This window comes from Ursus americanus, chromosome 1, assembly GCF_024610735.1.
Source record: "Ursus americanus isolate L20-20 chromosome 1, mUrsAme1.1.p, whole genome shotgun sequence".
Classification (NCBI taxonomy): Eukaryota; Metazoa; Chordata; class Mammalia; order Carnivora; family Ursidae; genus Ursus; species Ursus americanus.
In genome coordinates this window covers 5,533,748-5,547,895 of record NC_142127.1, presented here as the reverse complement: position 1 = coordinate 5,547,895, position 14,148 = coordinate 5,533,748, and the positions used below count along the sequence as shown (strand labels likewise).

General features: G+C 41.2%; 1 protein-coding gene across 1 annotated transcript in view; it reads left to right on the top strand.

Annotated features, from left to right (window-relative positions):
- Positions 1–14,148, top strand: part of CNTNAP5 (contactin associated protein family member 5) — a 773,827-nt gene that overhangs the window by 676,915 nt on the left and 82,764 nt on the right. The window contains exon 19 of the mRNA XM_087853915.1: positions 619–843. Within this exon, the coding sequence (XP_087710041.1) occupies positions 619–843 (225 nt within the window). The remainder of the gene's footprint in view (positions 1–618; positions 844–14,148) is intronic.

The window sequence follows — 14,148 nt, the reverse complement described above, 5'->3', positions numbered from 1 at the left end:
ATCAAAAAAAAAAAAAAAAAGATTCCAGAGGTTAGATACCTATGCCTTTTCTACTGGTTCCACTGATTCTCTCTCTTCTGTTTCCACAGATCCTCACATTTTCCCCAACACCATAGAGAATTACCACTGCCTCCCCCAGTGTCCTATTCTCAGTAACTTAGAACCCACGCACAGTCCTCCAAACACACCAGAAAAGCACAAGCTGGAACTGTTAGAATCTCAGTTTTGAAACTAAGAAAGTCCCAGTAAAATTTATCTCTGTTATGCTGGAGTCAGGGACAGTTTCTCTTTGCTTCTTGAGAAATCAGCCCGGCACATGGTAGTTATACTGCAAATGTATGTTAAACTGAACTAAACTTCAGAATGCAAATCTCAGCTCTCTTTTTTCAGCTGTGCAACCTTATTCAAGGTACTTAGCCTCTGCAAGCCCCATGTTTCTCATTTGTAAATAACAATAATGACTTCTGCCACTTCAAACTTATCGTGGAAAGCATATTATATAATTCAGGTAAAAACCCTCACGCTGTGCTTGATGCAGAGCAAACAATAAACGGTTATTGCTGTCTGAATAATCAACTAAATACTGCAATGTGTGCATTCCCCTCTTCTATTTTTCAGAGGTTTCTGCTGTTTTTGAGGCTGGCACTTCAGTTACTTATATGTTTCAAGAACCCTATCCAGTGACCAAAAATATAAGCCTCTCTTCCTCAGCAATTTACGCAGATGCAGCTCCATCCAAGGAAAATATTGCATTTAGCTTTGTGACAGCCCAGGCGCCCAGCCTCTTGCTGTACATCAATTCTTCTTCTCAGGAGTACCTGGCTGTCCTGCTCTGCAAGAATGGTGAGTACTGACAGCATGAAGCCTGATGGAGTGTTACAGTGGGCTAGAGGGACAGTGCATGCCCTCCAGAACACTGCATAATTTCAACCTAAATTTGGTCCCACCTGGGCAGCTTAATTCCAGACCTCCAGCCAAAGCCTTGATTGTACTTTAGCTTTATGACTTGCAATTGGTATTCAGGGCCAGTGTCAATTCATTGCTGAAGTCTCAAATGCATAGCCCTTAATTTGCTTCAACTGTGTAGCAGTAATTCTTTATTATTTATTCTGTGCTGGAATCCATTAAGTGTAAAGGAGACAATCATAAGCATATATGAATTGCAGAAGGACACTCGTCACATATATCGTGTCATCTTTGCTGCAGTCTCCTTTACTGAGGGCTGTTAAAACAACTAGCATAAATGCAGGCTGTATTAGTAGGAGTTGATTGCCTAGGTCTTGGAGAAAAGTGGTATATGTGAGTCATACCCTTGTGCAATACGGGGCATGGTGCTGAGAATCAGACTTTGAAAAGAATGTGCACAAAATGGAATATGAAAAGGTTAGAAGGGTACAGGGGCTCTGACCCACTTCATGCAAGGGTTGTTGACAGACACTGGTTCTGACAGCTGTTAGTTAAAGTCAGGTTTTCTTCCCTCACTGTGCAATTCCACCTCACGGTGAGGAGGACTGTTGGTCAAGGGCACTGTGAGATCAAAATCCTAGGGGATTTTGACAGGGAACAAATGTTAGAACACACAAAGAGGGTGAAGATGTGGACATTCCTGTAGTCAGGTCTCAAAGGACGTGTTCCTATAATCGAGAGTATGCTCTTCCTCCTCTTGTAATTTGCCGAGATAATGAGAGGAGTCTGGGCTTTAGAACCATCCCCTGGGAGGGACTGTGCTGGGGCAGAGAAGAAAGGAGGCTTGGAATACATAGCGTACATTCTGGCCTCTCTAGACCTTAGGACAGAGACTCCACAGAGACTCCAACTATTTCTCTTGCTCTACTCCTTTTTTTTTGGGGGGGGGTGTTATTCTTCTTTGCTTCATCTTGCTTTCTGTCTACGACACTAAAAATAAAGAATGATGGTGGGCCTAACACAAGGATCAACCTGTTGAATCAGGCCTGAAGTACATGAATAATAAGATTCCCACAGACAATAACAGAACTCATTCATTCTAAGAACAAATGCAAGGGAAGGAAGAAAAGAGTGTTCCTGGGATGGTGACTGAACCACATCAAGACTATCTGATCTTAAAGAGCCTACAAGAGAGAAAGGAACAATTATGCGTTATTAGACCCCTTATTTATCAGCAGACCTTTGTATGATTAGAACCATTATATTACCTTGTCATATCTTAAACTTTGCCCTCATAATGTCTCTGTGAAGTGGATAAGCCTGGCTGAGGATGTCAAGGCATAGATTAACTGATTAACATAGGTCAGCCAGATAATTCATGACATGGTTGGGACCAGAAGACAGATCTCCTGATAATCAGCCCCACCATCTTCCCTTTAAGCTAGACCATCCTGCTGTGATGTGGCTGGACTATAGTAAGATAGTTACAGAGCCCTGAGGTGCAAGATTTTCTCCAAAGCATCTTTTAGGTTTGATTCCATGGCACATTTGTACCCGCCAGGCTATACCTATGGATACAGACAATGCATAACAGGAATAGCTATACTTGATTACACATACATACTGTTCCATATACCCTATCTAAACACACACACACACATACACACACACACACACACACACACATTCTGGGCACTATTCTAATTAATGTGCACAGCCCTTAATTCTCACAACAATCCTATGTGGTTGGTGGTATTAATCTCATAGCTCCAGAAACTAAGGCATACAGGCAATAAATAACTAACTTAAAATCTCACGGCAAGTAAGTAGAAGAGTTAGAATTCAATCCTTCATCTCTGACTCTGGTAGTATATTTTGTGTTCTTAACTATAGCTCTAAATGAAGACTGTTATGTATTTTCTAAAACACAGGGTGTTTTAAATAACTTGAATTTATTTAATTGGGAAGGCATTCTTGAATTCTGCCTGATCACCTATTTTCTTATACTCTAAAGCCTCGCTTCCCTGAAGCTTCTACTTGACACCATAGGCATTTGCATTTTTTAAGCGCTGGCTACGGGCAGGAAGCAAGGAGATACTTGTACCTTGTTTGTTTGCTTGTTTGCTTTAAGCTTAGGTTGCAGGGCCAGTGTGAAAATTGAGGCTTCACATCTAACTCACAGGAGATGGATGTCCAGCCAGTGGCTAGTCATGTTGTGCCCCCCTACCCTCACTCTGCCTCAGGGAACCACCTCCCCCATTGCTCTAGGAAACTCTTGTCACACTGGGCAGTGGTAAATGCCTTTCTGATTTAGGATTCTGGGCATTTCCTGCCATCTTATCCTACAGAGAAGCAGTGGAGATACATACTCATTCATTCCTTCTTTCATTGACTCCCCACTGCAGAGTATCAGGAACTATAGAGAGCAGGAAAAATACACAGGATGCTGCACAGTCTAAACATGATAAGGAAAAAGAGAGACTCAAAACCTGCCTTACAGTTTTTGATGGACAATCAAGGTACATGAGGGAATCAGGTCATCCAGACTTCTCAAGCAGTCTAACTGGAAGTTAGATTTTGTCTAACTTTGAGGATGAATCTCCTAGGAATTCAGAGGCTATAACAATAGGGCAAATGCCTTGAGGGAGAGTGGATTCCTTGTCATTGGAGGTCTTCAAACAGTAATTAAATGACAATTTGTTGGAAAAAGTATAATAAGAATACTGGCGGTGGATGAGGGAGAAAAATAACCTCTGAGTTTCTCTCCAAGTCTAAGATTTTGTGATTCTCTATTCCCTTCTTGTGTAGTCTTACATTTATATTTCTTTCTGCTAGGGCTGCATTTGCAGCCTTTGAAATGCTTCTACAAGGAATTAAGAATTGGTATGGGTACAGCTTGTTCCTACTATGCTCACAATATTAGGCCACTGACCTAACTGCCAGTGAATAATATGGGGACCTTGCTTCATGAGGAGCTAAGAATATTTTTAATAAGACTTTGATAGACTTCAGGGAGAAATATACCTCTGAAAATACTAACGGATGCTAAGAACACCCACAGCTTGGGGGGGGGGAGTAGCAAACATGGTAAAAGGTTAACTAGGGAAATTCTTTCTCTGGAAAGGTTTTCTAAGATTGATTCACACCTCTCTGAGATGAAGTTAAGTTTTCTGTTAGTACAGGTTTCTTAACCTTTCTTTGATTTAAGACAGCTCTGGGGGGCGCCTGGGTGGCACAGTGGTTAAGCGTCTGCCTTCACGCTCAGGGCGTGATCCCGGCGTTATGGGATCGAGCCCCACATCAGGCTCCTCCACTAGGAGCCTGCTTCTTCCTCTCCCACTCCCCTTGCTTGTGTTCCCTCTCTCTCTGGCTGTCTCTATCTCTGTCGAATAAATAAATAAAATCTTTAAAAAAAAAAAAAAGAAACATTTCTAAAAAAAAAAAAAAAGACACCTCTGGGAATCTGGTGGATATTATGATGAGAAGATCACTCTTAAATGGAGTCCTTTTTGTTCTCCCCAGGAGGAAGAAAATGCCTATGGCCATGTCATACAAAATGGATCCAATTTCAGCACTGTGGGTTAGGAAGCAAGGGGGTGGAGACCGGTGGATGAACTGCATAAATACTGAACAAAATCCTTGGCTTGCAAATCTATTTAATATGGGTGTACAGGCCAGAGGAGAGAAGAGTAGTGAGACTCAAAGTCATTCTTCTAAGTCTCTCCCTGGCAGGAGTTTGGTTTGGTACACTTGGAATTCCTCTTTGCCCTTTACCATTTTTCTTGAAATTTCTCCAACTAGAGACTTATTCAGGTTAAGTCGTTGCTGTCTTTTCAAATGAAAACAGGTCCTTTCTCCTAAAGGAAGAAAAGGATTTTCATTTCTGGGATGGAAGATTAGAGAATGAAGAGGAGGCATTTGAGGCTAAGAGTCCTTAGGAGAACGAAGGTGGTTGTGGTCCCATAGGCTGGAGCTTTGGACGGCAGGCAACTTCTCAGAGATACGGCAGTTGGAGGAGAAGGGGCATATGAAGGAGGAAATGAGAAAGCAATGAGAGTATTCTAAAGATACAGTTAAATTCCACAGCATTTTGTTGAGTGATGGCTCTGCCTTCTGCATGGTACCATAGAGTTCTCCTTCAAACTTGTCATTTAACAAATATTCTCGGAGCATTTACCTCATAGCAGGCACTGTTTCATGCATGGGAGAGACAGATTCAGACAGCAATCTGTTCTGCCTTTAATGATCGAGTCTGGAGACAGAGACACAGCAAAGAAGGACATGTTGTAGATGTGGAATAGAGTCTGTTCCAGGTAGATTGACGTAAAGAAGGAAAGAGTGGATGATTCTTTCTGGGAGGGCCTAGGGGTTCATGGAGATAGTGAAACTTGAGTTGGGCCATGAAAGATAAAGTGTTTTCCAGGCAGACATTAGATTTTTGTTTAATAAAATGAGAGGTTTCTTTGATTGTTCCTCATTTTCACCATTTTATTTTCATTGCATGTGAAATACACATATTTTTTCCCAGTCAGTTCCCCTTTCTACTCTTTCATCATGTGTCCTTCTTGGCTCCTTGATAGTAAAATAAAAAAATCAAATTTAGAATATGTGCTAAGTCTAAGGCCATCAATCTAGGGTGAAATCATTTGGATACAAAATCCAAGCAGTGCCTTCGGGTCACCTTCCCATGGTGGCTCTTCAGCTTCCCTCCAACACTGAATGGTTTGGTTGACTTTGCTTCAGCATTTCCTTTTTATCAATCTTTTTTTTTTTTAACAAATACATTCATAAGGATGCACTGTCTGCATTTGTGATTGCACACACCTTGGAGGGAATGATGATGAACCCAGATACTTAACATTTCGAACAGACTGACTCAAGGGAGACAGGGGTAAGGAGGAATCCAGAGAGGGAGTGTCGTCAAAGTACAAACTTCAACAGCTGTTAACCAGGGCTGGTTTGACCCTAGACTACTCTCTGCCTTTGCTGCTTTCTTGCAGAAGACTTTCAAAGTTCAGTGCAGCTTCCTACCACTCCCTCTCTGACACCAGCATATGCTTAAGTTCCTCAGAGCAGCAGGAATCCTGATAAACAAGCAGAGAAAAGCACACCTCGGAAGGCATCACCATGACCACTTCCATCTCTGGGCTTGTCTCAAGTAACACTTTGCTGTTATTGAACTTAAAATTCCCCAATGTCTTTTGATATTTGTAGGACTGTTTTGGTTGGTGCATTTCCTCCATTTCTGGGCTTTCCAATGTCTCTTGCTGGGAGGAAATACCAGGTCCTGCTGTGCTTCTCTCCTCCATTTTAGGGTAATATGATTATGACACACCATGACCTTGAGAGGGTATCAGGAGACCCTCCTCATCACCTCATCTTAGTGGACAGACAAAAATATGGGCAGGCACAAAAGGCATCTCCAGTATCAGGCAGTTAATCCATTGTGCCAAGGGGTGGGCCTAAGTGCACACATGAAGGTATGGTGAATAAAAACTGGATCCAGGTTGGAGTGCCTGGTGACTCGGTCAGTTAAGCATCTGACTCTTGGTTTTGGCTCAGATCATGATCTCAGGGTTGTGAGGTCAAGCCCCTCATCAGTTTCCATGCTCAGTATGGAGTCTGCTCAAGATTTTCTCTCCCTCCCCCCCTACCCCTTCCCTGACTTGTGCTCTCTCTCTCTCTCAAATAAATAAATAAAATATTTTAAAAAACGGATCCAGGTCATCATTCTTGTTTTTTTTCTCTCTGTTTTCATGGATTTCTTATTTTGTGGTGTGCTCATAGGTCCTTGAAGATTGTGTCTCCCTAAAATCCATACGTTGAAGGGACTCCTAGTATTTTTTTTAAAAAGAGTTTTCATTTGTTCATTTGAGAAAGAAAGAGAAGGAGAGGGAGAAGGAGACTGCCCCCTGAGGTGGGAGCCCAAAGTGGGATTCAATCCCTGGATTCTGAGATCATGACCTAAGCTGAAGTCAGATGTTTAACCTACTGAGCCACCCAGGTGCCCCACCTAGTATTTAGAGTAAGAAGGAAGTTAAGGTTAATTTAGGTTATAAGAAGGGAGAACTGATCTTCTAGGGTTAGTGTCTTTAAAAGAGGAGACACCAGACTTTTCTGCCTCTCTCGGCCATGTAAGGACACAGTGAGAAGGTGGCCATCTGCAAAACAAGAGTAGAGTCCTCACTAGCAACTGGATTGGCTGTTACTTTATCTTGCTGGCATCCAGAGCTGTGGGAAAATAAATTTCTGTTGGTTGGTCTACCCAGTGTTCAGTATTTTGTTATAGTAGTTCAGTCAGGCTAAGACAAAGATCACATGAGATAATGCAAGAAGATGTGCTTCGTAGACTGTAAAGAACAAAACACATTGCATTTTCTCATTGATAATAATAATAATGTGAATTATCTGAATGCTTGGGTTGGCAGAGCGTGAATGTGAAGGTCAGGATTCAGGATGACTGAGATTAAAATTTAATATGAAGAGGACATGATAATCACTCATTGTCTAGAGGCAGAGCATCTCATTGGGGAGACATTACCCTGAGGGGGGAGAAAGATGAGGCACAAGGTCCCCTACCTCCATGTTAGCTATTGTCATTAGGTACAGGCAGCAGCTTTTGATATACACACGCATGAAAACAGAACAAAACAAAATTTAAGAACGGCTTTCTCAAATATACTCTGAACTAAACCTTTGGGAACTTGTCTGATGTTTCTGAAATAAAGACAGACAGAGAGAGACATAAAATAACTGAAGAATAGGGTATGTGCATAGGACTAAATAGGCTCTGCTCACAGCCAGGCCCAGCAACATATGACTGGGGAGATAGAGTTAAATGCTTGGGAACCCCCACCTCAAGCCCCAACCCTTCTGGCCGTGGAGCTGGCTGGGCAATAAGTGCCAGAATCAAGGAAACCAAAATAGGAAGAGCAGAGCTACTGAGTCAGTGCTCTCAGTCCCTGGGTGAAGAGCAACAATCAAAGACTAGCATGGAATTAAGGGTAACAAAAATTACAAGGGGCACCTCAGTGGTTGAGTTGGTTAAGCATCTGACATTTGGTTTCAGCTCGGGTCATGAGAGCCTGCACTGGGCTCCTTGCTAGATGTGAAGCCTGCTTAAGAGTCTCTCTCTTCCTCCCTCTGCCCCTCCCCCGCCTCTCCCAACTCACTAGCTTTCTCTCTCTCCCTCTCTCTTAAAAATTACAAAATGCAATTAACTCTATGAACATTTATCTAATACCTACTGTATTTATCTGCCAGGGCTGCCATAACAAATTACCACAGACTAAGTGGCTTAATCCACAGAAATTTATTTTCTCACAGTTCTGAAGACTGGAAGTCTGATATCAATGTGCCACCTGGGTTGGTGTCCGGTGAGAGCTCTCCCACTGGGTTGCAGATGGCTCCTTTCTTACTGTGTGTTCATGTGGCCTTTCCTTAGTATGCATGTGCCAAAGAGAGAAAGAGAGCGTGCTCTGGTTTCTCTTCTGAAATGGACACTCATCCCATTGGATCAGAGCCCCATCCTTATTTAACCGCTATTACTTCCCTAGAGTCTCTGTTTCCAAATTTGGCCGCTCTGGTATTAGGGCTTCAATATATGAATCTGAGGGGGACACAACACCTACTGTATTCTAGATGCTTTCCTATGTGCTCATAATAGAAGAACAAATATGGTATATAGTCGGCTCCAGGGAGAATCTTGGGGTTGGATTCCATATACAATTTTCATCTTTATAAGTTCAGCATCTAGCAGAGTACTTAGCACAGAGTTGGCCTCAGTATTCTTGGATTGAGTTATGCCTAGCAAGTGTGAGGACATCCCCCAGAGTCCATGAGAGGTCGTTCTAGAATGCCAGTGGGGCTGTATTGGGGAAGAGAGGGCAGTTCTTCTCAGTTTATCACAAAAGGCTTTCTAGTGAATATGGGCATGAACATACATTATATTAATCAAGAATTAATATTCTTAATTCTGGTCTTCCTGAGATTCCATTTTGTCACCTGTGATGTACTTTTGAGAGGCAAGGTTGTTTGGGCAGCGAGGCTCTGTGGAACTGGCATTCTTTGATTTTATTTTCCGAGGGTCTTCGAAGTCTTTGTACTTTCTCAGTTTAAAAAACTCTTGAGCAATTTTCCAAGAATTGAGCAACTGTTTGTTGTTGTTGTTGTTGTTGTTTTCAGCAAGGCTGGTTGCTTACAACTGTACCGTGAGAACTAAGGGAATTATTTTCTGCTCTTATGCATCATTGTTTATAAAGAGAGAAAAGGTGTGCACTTGGTGCCTTGGTTTCTTCATCTGTAAATTTGGGATAATTGTAATGGTCAAGGGTCGCGCAGCAGTGTTGTTGAGGATTAATAAGATCCTGTCTGTAAAGAGTTTGAAGGGACTCAGATGAAAGATGTGGAATAAATACAAAGAAGGGTTATTATAAAACAGAGCAAAGCTCTGGCTGGTGACTGAAGCACCTTGATTTTTTTTTTTTTTAAAGCCAGGGTTGGAGAAAACCGGGAACCGGATGGTTAGCTTTTGGACTAGAACTCTAATGAGGGGTTTAAGGATTAAGAAAGTTGTTGAAGTCTGTGTGAAGAAAGCTTTTCTAAGAGAAAAGACATGTTTTTATTCTTCTTAGAACACTTGATCTGTAAATACTTACATCTTGAGATGTGAAATAGTCAGCAGAAAGCCCAAGCTCAGGGTTTATTCAGTTCTCTGTGCAGTTAATTACCTTTTGTGCAGCAAGTAGGCCTTGGGTTATCATTATTTCTTTTCATTCAAAGTTATTGGAGATGTGTTTCCACTTTAATAAGTAGCTTATCCTCTAGAAGTTTAGCAATGAGGGCCCTGGACATCGAATCAGCTATTGTAAAGCTGCAGAGGAGTCATGGTGAGCAGGTGCTCAACCTTACGAGTCCAGTCTGAATTTCTACCACCACCCACCGGAGACCTTCCCTGATCTCCCAGCTCAAAACAGTTGATAGCAGCTAATACTTGCCAAGCACTTAACGTTAGCAGTTTTAGTTTTGCATTAGTTCATCTCACTCCCTCACAATGGCTGTGAAATTAGTACCAACATTTCCCATTTTACAGATGAAGAAACTTAGGCACAGAAAGGTTAAGTGACTTGTCCAAGAAGACAGAGCATTGAACCTGTGAGGCTGAAAAGTAAAGCCCACTGATCTCTTTTTAGCTTGTGAACCATTCTACTCTGTTCTCTGGCCTCACATTGTTCTGTGTGCTACTCTCATGGAACCTGCTGTTTTCTCTCTGGTGTTTGCTTCAGCTTTCATGTGGGGTGTGTGCTGGGTCACGAATGCTGTATCCACTCCCTGTAGTCCTTCACAGTGCCTTGCTTCCAGAACTCTGTCTAAAAGATGGGCCAGACAGAAAGGATGGGTCAAATATATAAGGAAGACCAAACCCCAATATTTGGAAACACATTGCCAGTGGAAGATGCCCCAGATATCTCCTTCTAATTGGCAAATTGCACTTTGGTGTACACTGAAGCATGCAGGACTATCCAGTGGGAACAAACAAACAAACAAAGACAAACTAGTATTCCTTATTGATGCCAAATTCTGTGATGCAAGTTGCAGAGTATAGCTACAGCCCCCACTCTGAGACTAGCCAGCTAAATTTGACAGTCACTGTCAATTGGAAGTCTGATGTGAAATTGAACTTGGGGGAGTGCTACTTTCTCAGAACAAGTGATTTAAACGTTATTAATAGGACTCAACAGAATTTTTCTGGTTCAGGAAAATCTCAAGTAATAAATGAATATTCTTATTTAAACATGAGGGATAAAGACACAAATTTATTGTTGTTCTCTTCCTACACTCCTCCACAATGACATAAAAAAATTAAAAAATTAAAAAAAAAGAAAGACAGAACAGAACAGAGCTTAGGATGGGTAGGAAATACGAATGCATTTTTAAAAACTGAACATCAGATGGAGGAGGATAGCTGGCTCAGTCCAAGTCACTAGGAAGGCATGCTAATGGGAAGGTTTCATGGGAGAGGCTCAGGCCTGGGTGTTCTGTACACCATGGAGTCTGGGATGAGGCATGAAGTCAGGGAAGGGGAAATGTGAAGGTTTTGCAGAGAACTATTTTTTTGTTTTTTGTTTTTTTTTTTTAATGGTTGTGCCAGTTTACATTTTTTTTTAAAGATTTTATTTTATTTATTTATTCGACAGAGATAGAGACAGCCAGCGAGAGAGGGACACAAGCAGGGGGAGTGGTAGAGGAAGAAGCAGGCTCATAGCGGAGGTGCCTGATGTGGGGCTCGATCCCATAACGCCGGGATCACTCCCTGAGCTGAAGGCAGACGCTTAACCGCTGTGCCACCCAGGCGCCCCTTTGCAGAGAACTATTGACCTTAAATCCATTTTTTTCTTGTCTGGGAAGATAAGCAAGTTCCTTTTCACCTCTGTCCCTGAAGACCAGACATATTTAGTATCATATAGGAATTGAAACAGAGTTTCCAAAGCTGAGTACAAGATCTAGATACAGGACTAAAGAGAGAAATGACCTGGTATTCCGTACACTGGGATATGAGATCCCTGACTTTAATTTTCCCTTCTTCCAAGAGCTCCTACAGTGAAGCTTTTCTTTCTTCATGCAGGAGATGAGAGAGTTTCCCACAGAAGAACTGAACAACTCCATGAAAAATATATGCGATAACTAGAATTTTAGGGATGCCCCCATTGAAAAGAATAGTTTATTCATGTGGTCACCTAACAGTGAACCCCACCTGTTGACCAACTCAGTCCCTGCACAAAGAATCTACAATCCAATTTGTAGTGCCTCAGTCACAAGTGTGAACAGATAACCAGGACCATCAGATATTTCCATAAAACCTCCAAGATGTAAGAAAAAGATCAAAGCAGATAAATAAACACATATTAGTGGAGAAAACAGAGATAATGCAAGAGGCAGAAGAAACTGAAACTATACTATTTCAGTGAGGTAGGAGAATATATAAATCCACGAAACAAGAACAAGGTGGTTTAAATAAAACTAGAAAACAATAAAAAAATAACTCCTGGAGATGCAGTAGAGGAAATTGTTAAAAATCTAGAAAGTTGGAAGATAAGATTTGAGAAATCTCCTAGAGGGTTGAACAAAAATACCAAAATGTGGGCAATATGAAGACAAAAGAGAAATTGGAGGGTAAAACATGATGTTCAGTATCTAACTAGATTTATAAAAAGGGAGAATAGATGGGGAGAGAACATTAGCAAAGATGTACTGGAAAATATAGAATAAAGGAAATCAGAGGTAAAACTTTGCTTCCCTACCCAGCACAGTGGATAGAAGAAGTCACACACCAAGGTGAATGCAGAACACTGACTTTGCTAAAGACAGGATCAGGACTCAATCTAGCAAAGAACTTCTTAACAGAAACACTGGAAATTTGAAGATAATGGACAAGCATTTTTGTAATCCTAAGGGAAAATGTTTTTCAAACTGGAATGCTATCCTTAGTCAAATTATTAGTCATGTGTGAGGAAGGAATACAAATAATTTCATACGTAAAAGGTAGAGGTAGCTCAGGTGATTGTTTAAGACTCCCCAAACACCTTTATTAAGATGCTACTTGATATGCATATATTAGTTATCTAATGCTGTTTAAAAGATCACCCTAAAATCTACCACCTTTAAACAACAAAAATGTTTCCCTTTATACAGAGAGGGATTGGCTTAGCTGGATGTTTCTGGCTCATGGTCTCTCATGAGGTCACACCCTTTGGCCTGGGCTGCAGTAGGTGAAGGGACTGGATAATCTGCTTTCTAGCTCCATCATATGGCTTTTGGAGCTTTCAGTCATTAGTTCTTTGACTTTTCCACAGGGCTGCACAGACAGCATGTCAATCAACTCCCCCAAGAGAAAATGGTGGAGAATGGCAGGAGGAAGAAAGAGAGAGAGACAGAAACAGAAAGAGGGTGAGAGAAATACACAAAAGAGAGAGTACCTAAGACAGAAATTGGAGTCTTTTTAGAACCTAAACTCACCTGGTACCATGTGATGTGGGAGGAGATTACACAAGGTTATGACTACTGGTAGGCAGGGATCCATGGGGCCATGTTAGAGGCTGCCTGATACAACGTGCTTCATCCAAAAAATTAGTATGTACAAAAGAATGATATAAGATCCAGGAAACAGATCACCCACCACAGAGTAGACAAGGTAATTTCAGTAGACAAGGTAACTGAAATCCTAGTGAGCAACTGGTCTAGGCCAGCGGTTCTCAACTGAGCATGATTTTGCCTCCCAGGGGACACTTGAAAATATCTGGAGACATTCTTAGCTGTCAAGATGAGAAGTGCTACTCTTATATAGTGGATAGAACCTAGGGATGCTGCTAAACATCCTAAGGACCCAGGACAGCCTCCCTTCTCACCCCCCCCCCCAAAGAATTACCTGGCTCAGAATGAGCACCGAGTACTATATACAACTAATGAATCATGGAACACTACATCAAAAACTAATGATGTACTATATGTTGGCTAACTGAACATAATAAAAAAATTAACAAAATTAAAAATTAAAATTAAAGTTAAAATTAAAATTAAATTAAATTCAGACCTACACACACACACACACACACACACACACACACACACACACACACACACAGTGTCAATGACTTTCAGGTGGAGAAAACCTGGTCTTGAATAAGGCATATTGACAGAGGACTTTTGGAGGGAGGTTCTTAGAGAAAATATACAAATGATCGATACCAGCAAAGGGTGATATTTACATCAGACACAGCAATATGGACTCTGAAAACCAACCTAACCAAAATTGTAGATTACCTATATTGGAGGCATGGGGAGGATGGACCCATATTGACTGACAAGAAAGGTAATTCCTTATCTGCCATTGTGGGAATGCAAAATATAATATTTAAAATTACTAAATCAAGAAAGCAATATATTTAATAAAATAAAGTTGAAGGAAAATAACAAGAAAACTAATAGAACTAAAGGTCACTGCATATGGAGGGGAGGGCCCAGACTAGGAAGGTGTGGGACAGGTGTTGCTTTCTCATATTAAGTCTTGCTATCCTATCTGACTTTTTTGACTATACTATTTACCAGTATTATTTTCATAAACAATAGTTAGAAGCATGAATAAATCCATTGTTTGAATATAAAGAAAGAGTTGTATGGTTTTGTTAATAGAAAACTAGTTTTCAGGACAACTGGGTGGCTCAGTCGGTTAAGCATCTGCCTTCG